This window comes from Gavialis gangeticus, unplaced genomic scaffold (assembly GCF_001723915.1).
Source record: "Gavialis gangeticus isolate Ggan-Ray unplaced genomic scaffold, GavGan_comp1, whole genome shotgun sequence".
In the NCBI taxonomy this organism is placed as follows: Eukaryota; Metazoa; Chordata; order Crocodylia; family Gavialidae; genus Gavialis; species Gavialis gangeticus.
In genome coordinates this window covers 24,443,083-24,451,180 of record NW_017729002.1, presented here as the reverse complement: position 1 = coordinate 24,451,180, position 8,098 = coordinate 24,443,083, and the positions used below count along the sequence as shown (strand labels likewise).

Below are 8,098 nucleotides of genomic sequence, written 5' to 3'. Positions count from 1 at the left end.
TCATGTTCATCTTGTGGTCTATGATGACCCCCAAGTCTCTTTCTTCCGTAGTGCTAGCCAGCATAGCACTGCCGAGCCTATAAGGATGCTGCAGGTTTTTCTTCCCAAGGTGGAGAACCTTGCATTTTTCGGTGTTGAACACCATCAGGTTCTCATCTGCCCATTTGCTGAGCCTGTCCAGGTCAGCCTGGATCACCTGCCTGTCTTCAGGTGTGGATGCTTTGCCCCAAAGTTTGGTGTCATCGGCGAACTTGGCCAGTCCGCTCCTGACTCCAATGTCCCCATCATTAATGAAGATGTTGAACAATATGGGTCCAAGGACAGAGCCCTGAGGGACCCCACTAGTCACAGGACACCATGATGAGTGACTGCCATCAATTACAACCCTCTGGGTCCGACCACGGAGCCAGTTTCCCAGCCGGCGGATCATGGTGGACCCAAGGCCACAGTTGGCTAGTTTCACCAAGAGGTGATCATGGGATAAAATAGGTCATCTAGTCCAGCCCCCTCCTCAAGGCAGGATCATCTCTGACTATACCATCCTGGCTCTGTCTCTCTCTAACCTGCTCTTGAAAACTTCCAGGGATGGAGATTCCACAGTTTCTCTAAGTAGCCTGTTCCAGTGCTTGACCACCTTTGTAGTTAGAAAGTTCCTCCTCATCTCCAACCTAAATTTCCCATGCTGAAGCTTGAGGCCATCACTCCTCATCCTGTCTCCCTACAGTTAGGAAGAAAAGCCCATCTCCATCCTCTCTGTAATCACCCATCAGGTATTTGAAGACTGTTACCAAATCCCCGCTCAATCTTCTCTTCTTTGGGAAAAATAACCCTAGGTTTTTCAGTTTTTCCTCTTAAGTCTTACCTCTGAGGCCCCTAATCATTTTCTATTGCTTTGTGCTGGACTCTTTCCAATCTGTCCACATCCTTCTGGAAGTGTGGGGCCCAAAACTGAACACAGCACTGCAGGTGAGGCCTCACCAGTGCTGAATAGAGCAGAAGCATTTCTTCCCTTGATTTGCAAGTGAGTTCTGTTAATAAAACCCAATATGCTTCTGGCTTTTTGGCAACAAGAATTGTATTCAACACAGCAGGTCCTAACTTAGTGAATCTATTCTCAGTGCTGCAGAAGAAATATACCATATATTTATCCCATATGCAGGAGTGATTGGGACCACATATTAACCCAATTAGGTGTAATAACCACAGGCAGGGTGTTTCCTGGGGAATCAATAACTGAATCTTGTGGCAAATTGCTTTATACAGGAACTGCTCCAGCGTGATTAATTACCACTGGAGCTTTTACACAATTATCTACTGTTTTGCAGTCCTGCCTAGAAGTTTCACCCAGGTGTGGGGGTCATTGAACAGCAAACCCCTTAAACCTGCCCACTCCCAAAGAAAAAGCAGCTTCAAAGAGCAGGGTGAGGCCAGGCTCTGATTGCATCTACAGGACCCTGAGCAAGGAGTTGTTTGACTGACTTTCACAAAGTCACTCTGCCTTTACACAAGTATAACAGAAGCAAAGCACAGGTCTAGGTGGCAGGAACTCCCAGGGGCTGTACCTTACTCTAAGGGTGTCTTTTACTAGCTTCTTGCACAAGTCACTTAACCTGTCTTGCATACATTTCTCCATCCCTCTCTGATGAGGAGGATACCATTTCTGGACCGTGGGAGTGTTCTGTGGATACATTATGGTGGTTACGTACAGAAATTAGCAAATTGATTGGTCAATGTTCCAGCCTAATAACCACAACACTGCCTCTGGCAAGTAGATACACATGAGAGTCCAGCTTCTGTCCAGATGCTGCTCTCAGCAATACTGTAGAAAGAGTGCCCAGTACCTAATGAAGTTCTTTGGTTACCCAAATGCCTTGCTTATTGAACTTGCACACTTGACCAACAGACCTTAATGTTTAACATCCACCCCTTGTGATGATGAAGATAAGTATAAACCAATCTTTGACGTCTGTGTGAATGTACTGGTATCCTAAACCAATGATTCCCAACCAGATCCTTTCAAGGATGCTGTGAGGTGCCACACAATGCTACTGTTAGATGTGCAAATGTGATAAAACCAGAGATTTCAAATGGGATTCCACAGTGTTAAAACCATGCTGACTCGTTGTGGCCTTTCTAAGTTCCTTGCAGCAGAGCTGCTCTATTGCTTTTCTGTAGTGTTTAGTGAAAACTAGGAGCTGGTGAATGGAGAATTGACTTCTTATCACACATTTAAAATCACCACCACCATCCAAACTTAGCAGGGAGGGCCACAATGGCAAAGCCTTCCTTTTGTACTGCATGCTTGGATTTCAGAAGATCTTCTCTGTTCTTCTTACTAAGACTTCCTGGGTCTGCCTGCTGCCTCACAACATGCAGCTATGCATCTCACCACCTCAATCTGGCACAGAGTAAACTGAATATGAGAATAAAGAACCAGGCCAGAGGCACAGAGTGGGGCGGACACTGAGCTGGAACTCTCTCCTGCTGTCACATATGAAGCAGGTCCTTGTGGAAAGAACATAAAAGATCCAGTACTTTCTAGTCCATGGCAGTCTTTGCATAAACTTCAGTGGATGCTTGACTGGACCCTGTGTTCTGTCCCCTGTCGAGCTTCTAATGAGAAGTGGTAATCAATTTACTAGCCAGCCCACTTCTGGTTTCTCTTTCCCTTTTTTTTTAATCATGATGAGAAACACTGCTTGGAAAAAGAAATGTTCTGTTCTTGTCAACAGATCATAATGGGCTTGAATTACCCAAATTAGACTTAATTTGTGAGATATTCTGCAAAGCACATTCAAAATAGAGCACACATGCCTTTCCTGCAGACAAAGTTCTGTGCAGGGAGAAGTGAACAGTAATGAACTCTAGATCTCTCTTTCCCCTCAGTCCCCTTCGTGTTAGCAAATCACAGGACTCCAGATCTAGCTCTGGATCAAAGCTGTTGATCAGTGTCTCCTGCTGAATGGATTCTGCTTTTGGGGCTGAACATCTCTATTTTGGGGATAATACTTTATTCTTTGTATAGCAAAACAGCACGGTGATGGTGGGGAATCATCTCCACAAGCTTATTTTTCTGCATGCAGTCTGTTTGTATAGGCTTCTTGGCCTCCCAGTTGTCTGTCTGCTTTCCTCCCAGGGGTGTTCCTCTCTGGATGTCCAAGCCAAGAAAGACTTGGGGGTCAATCGCTAAACTGGGTTCAGAGATGACTCAGGGAGCCACTCCCAGCTGGCAGCTACTATGTGCAGTTGAGCTTACTAAAACTGAGCACCTTAAAGGAAATCAGTGTTACCTTCAAAGGAGAGTGTGTCAGGGAGGCCCAGGGAAATGGAGGCTGCTCTCTGACCTCCCTGTTCTGAGCACTGCCTGAACGGGATGTGTAGTGTAGGTCAGCTCTCTCATGAAGGGCTTGCTAGACGGAGTTACACCTGAATCCCTGCACGACAACCTGAGCCAGAGGGGGTGCTGGTTCCAGACTGAGCTGCTGAGCCCCCATCCCTCTCCTCTCAGTCCCTTGAACCTCGCAATGGGATGAGAAGTAGTTACTGACACTGTCTCTAACTGTCACCAATGCTGTCAGCAGGGACAGTACTTTCATCCTGCTACTGAAAGACATTTCTGGACATCACTAAATCTATTGCTCATACATGGGCTGGGAGGGCGGTAGCCTGTGGTGCTCCTTTGCTAAAGGGAGGTCTCTCGATGTGAAGCAGCAGTGAGCAGGTTAGTTGCCTGCGTTCAGCGGCCCTGGTGAGGCAGGCTGCAGGCCTGGGCAAGTTGCATGTGCAGCTCATCACTTTTGTGAGCTATAAACAGGCAGTGGGTGGGGATGTGTAACCAAGACAAAATGAGAACTGACCAAAACCTTCGCTTGCAGATCGACTGAGGTTCAGAAGCTGGGAAAAGATGAACATGGCTCCCCCTAGCCCCTGCCTCACATTTATTTTCCTGGCTCTTTACTTCCCAGTTTTGGGGGAAGACTAGAAGGAAATAGAGCAGACGTGGCTTCCAGAACTTCCAGCCTGCCTGGGAGTAGGAGAAACTCTGACTCGACTTGACTCTGACTTCACTTTTCAGGCCAGGTGTGCCTGCTCCAGAGGGCTGGCTAGTTTAGAGAAGCTGTTAACTTTTTGGGTGCTCATCTGAATCAATAGTAATGTCCCAGCCTTTGGAAATTCACCCATCCCTCAATCTGACTTGCAAATGCTGATTTTGTTTGAAGCCTGGATGCCATCCAGATTTCCTGCCCTTTGCTACAATGAATCATTCAGCCTGAATGGCAGCCTAGCCTTTTCTGTTGGGAATTTTAGCATCTTTTCCATTTCAGCACTGTTCTTTCATGCATTGCCCTTAACCCTGTTATCCTTTTGGCCTTGTGAAGCATTAACACATTTACTTGTTTCATAAGCAGAGCTAGAACAATAATAGGAAAGGATTCTGAGTTGCTTATTCAGGGATGACTCTCCTTGAAGCCCATGACCTGAAGTACTGGAAGTGAAGATGCTTTTAGTTTATATTGCACTCAGAAAGAAAACTTAACTCTTCTTATCAGCCCTACTGTGAAGCTTCTATCAAGGGAACTTCTGTCAAACACAAAACACAATAACAACAGAAAGGAATAATGCCACAAAGCTACCAACACCTACAGAAAAGGGACTGGTCTAGGAAGAAAGGATTTAGTCCCTCTTTGGTTGGATGGTTAGCTTGCCAATTGTGACTGCCCTATTAACTGTAGGGTGTGCTATCCCCATGAACAACTCAGTGTCTTATTTTAAGTCTATCTCCTGTCCAGTCCCAACCAGTTCTCATCTCCTTCATAAACTCACTTGGCCTAACCATGCTGTCTACATGCCTTGTTCTAATCAAAACTTCCCCAGGTGAGTTTTTCATCTTTGAGGACAAAGGCAGCTCATGTAACAAAAATTCTAGAGAAAAACAAAATGAAGGGAGAGCATTTCTCTCTAATTGGGAGCTGTGAAGCTGCCTCATTTCCTCACAGCAGCTAGTATCCCCATGTGGAATGTAAAGGCAGCAATTTCCATCAGGGACCATGTGGTCCCTTCTGTGCGTGCCCTCTTTGCTGGCACTGTCTGTGCATGCAAGCCAGCAGTAAGCGCAAATATCTCTCCCTGCATTTCTAATTATTGCTTCCTCAGTGTGAATGGGAGTAGTTAGCCAAGAGTGTCATCTGACTCCAATCTAAGATGGACCTTACACCCCTTTCTTTGGGTTGGCTCTGCCTCCATTCATTTTTTCAGTTGGCTGTTGCAATGTAACCACACCTGGCCAGCTGTGACTATGTGGGACTGCCCACCTCCTGCTGACAGTCATTATCAGGCCTCCTGAAGAAAGGTAACTCAAGCTGCTGAGACAGGGTACCTCTCAGCTGGTTCCTGCCTATTCCTTTTGAAGCGGGGTGTGCGGTTCAGGTAATGCATGAGGCTTGAGCAAGCACAGACATGGGGGCTGTTCCAAGACTCCACCCTAGATGGAGAACAGACTCTTTAAAAAAGAAATCACTCCCCAGCCATAGGCTTGTTGCATCTCACCAGGCAGTCACTGGGGAGGCTGCAAAGGTTCCAAGAACAGTCACTTTTCCAAATAACAATAGAGCAAAACAGTTTCCATTTAACTTTGCTTGCAGTCTCTCTGGAGGGCTATAAGGCATGCTCAGGAATGGACTCTTCTGCTAGCATGGAAATGCTGAATGTGCCCGGCAATGCAAGAAAGAAAAGAAAGCCCAGCAGAGCTCTTTGGCAGGCTGAAAATTAGAGGGAGGGTACCTGGAGAAAAGAGATTACATGGTGGGGGAAGGGATTCAGGAGTGGGAGAGGGAGTTGTGGTAGGTGGGGTAGAGGCTGTGCAGGTACAGGAGCAGAGGACAGGTGGCTTCTATAGCATGGGATGTTCTAGAGGGTGGGCAAGGTGCAGGATGGCAGAGGGTGCAACGTCACCTCTTGACCCTACATGTACATGCCCAGAGGCCTTCCCACTGCTGTGGGCCTCAGTACCAGGGAAGATGGGATGATGCCTGTAACCACTGAGAAACAAAAAAGGGCCTAAGGGGGAGAGGGATTACTAAGCAGACCTCACAGAGCATTGGGCAGACACCACAGTGTAGGCGAGGCCAGGCCAGTCTCTCCATAGCCAGGCAATGGGCAGTTTGTCTTATCTGCACTTCCAAATAACCTCCTTCTTTCCCTCACTCAGCAGGGTCCATCCCTGATAATGTTAGTCAGAAACAGGTTGGCAGCTGCCCAGAGACTGAGTGCCCTCCAACAGCATACCTGCCCTTGCCATTGAGATCACAGCTGGGCCAGTATTTTGAACCAAATACTGTACTAAGAGGGCTTGGGGCCAACCCATTTTCTTCCTGGCTCTTTACCACTTTTATTACATTTTAGCAGTTTTCTAAACAAAACAAAAATAAATAAACTGAGGCATTGGGATGTTCTGTTTCAGAAATGTTATATTTCACCTTTCTTTTTTACTCCTGAAAATTGTCTCCCTTTTCTCTTGGCCAAAAGCTTATTCACAAGTGCCTGCTGAATTTAGCTTGTTGTACTGACCCCACCCCAGCTGCATTTTTTGGCAACTTGCCCAAGCCTCCTGTAGATAGATGACCCATCCTTGGGAAGTAGGCACGCAGGGTTACCACACAGCAGGCTAGTGACGCAAGGAGAGCTTGCTGCTAAAAGAAGCTGCTGGCAGACTCTCTGCCATGAGTAGATGGGGCCTGATCTTGTTCACTGCTGAATACCTTCAGGTTCTTTTGAAATCAACAGGAACTTGAAACCAATCAGTCCTTTACAGCGTTGGGCCTTAAATCTCTGCTGGTGGGGCTACATGATGATAGCAGCCCTTGGTCCAGGTAGCACCTCTTGGTGCTTTAGTTGTCCTACCTCTTGATTTCATGAGTACCGTTGCTAGCACTGGCACTGGCTCCCAGTGGGTGTTTCCCACTTGGCAGAGATTCCTTGTGCATGGAATCCATTAATTCCTGTTTATCAAATCAACATAGGTTGCTGTTTTAAACTGGACACATCGAGACATGTTATTCTGCCTTGGAATTGGCCAGTTCTTGGAGAAGTCAATAAACTGCATGCTTGGATGGCAGGGGGAGGAAGAGGCGCCACGCCCTGAAGAGTTTAAATAATTCTGGAATGTGTTAACAATTCCAGCAAGTGAATTATTTTGTTTAAAGTCAGGAAGAGTCAGGAAACAGGTCCTACCCTGAGCAACTTCAGAGAAGCTGCATGTGCTGCAACCTGCTCTCTTTCTCCCATGCTGTGCCCTGTAAAAACATTGCTTTGTACCTTTCAGCTGCCTGGCACGGCACCTGTTCTCGCTCTGGTCACACAGCTACTGCTCTGCTTTGTTGTACTCCTTCCCTGCATTAGCACCTCTCCAAGGAACAGCTAGAGACTAGCTATTTATTTACCCTGTAATCTGCACCTTCCCCACTCGGGGAGAGAGAGTCTGGTTGTGAAAGCATCCTAGAATGAAAGTGCACAGCAGTACTCACGTCTTCTTTTGCATGGTGGGGCTGTATTTCCCTTTGTTTCTTTTCCTGAAGAGAGAGTTCATCGTGACTTCCCGGTGCCAACAGATGCCTCAGTGTGAAACGGTGCTGGCTGGCAGTTCCTTCCTTAGCTGGCTTTCAGTAAATCCTTTAGATACTTATTGGGAAGGAAGGAACCAGCCAAACTTGCAGCTGCCTCCTACCCTGCTCCCTGTCACTACTACAGGGGGTGTGAGCTCTGTCTGTTGAGCTGGGTAGGGCTCTCCCAGAGAAGGTGGTGCTTACCTAAAACACATGTCACAGGCACAGGCGGAGCTACATGTGGTTTCCCAGACAGTAACCTCTGCTCCAGGCAAGAGCAAAGTCACATTGAGCAATCTAAATCCCTGTGTGAATGTGTGTGAAGGTCAGAGCTTACAGTCCCTAGCTGGCATTAACCATCCTGGTCTATTGACTGTGTTATTGTTCAGAGGGGCTCAAAATAGGGTAGGGATTGAGCTGCTCTGAAATACACCCCAAAAGCCAAGCCAAGGAGGGAAAACTAAGTCTGACCTGGGGGGACACGTAACATATGCCTG

At 47.0% G+C, this 8,098-nt stretch overlaps 1 protein-coding gene across 1 annotated transcript in view; it reads right to left on the bottom strand.

The window, feature by feature from the left end:
• Positions 1-7,767, bottom strand: part of PPL (periplakin) — a 60,993-nt gene extending 53,226 nt beyond the window's left edge. The window contains exon 1 of the mRNA XM_019507690.1: positions 7,524-7,767. Coding sequence (XP_019363235.1) covers positions 7,524-7,585 — 62 coding nt within the window. The 5' untranslated portion in view covers positions 7,586-7,767. The remainder of the gene's footprint in view (positions 1-7,523) is intronic.
• Positions 7,768-8,098: the final 331 nt, after the last annotated feature.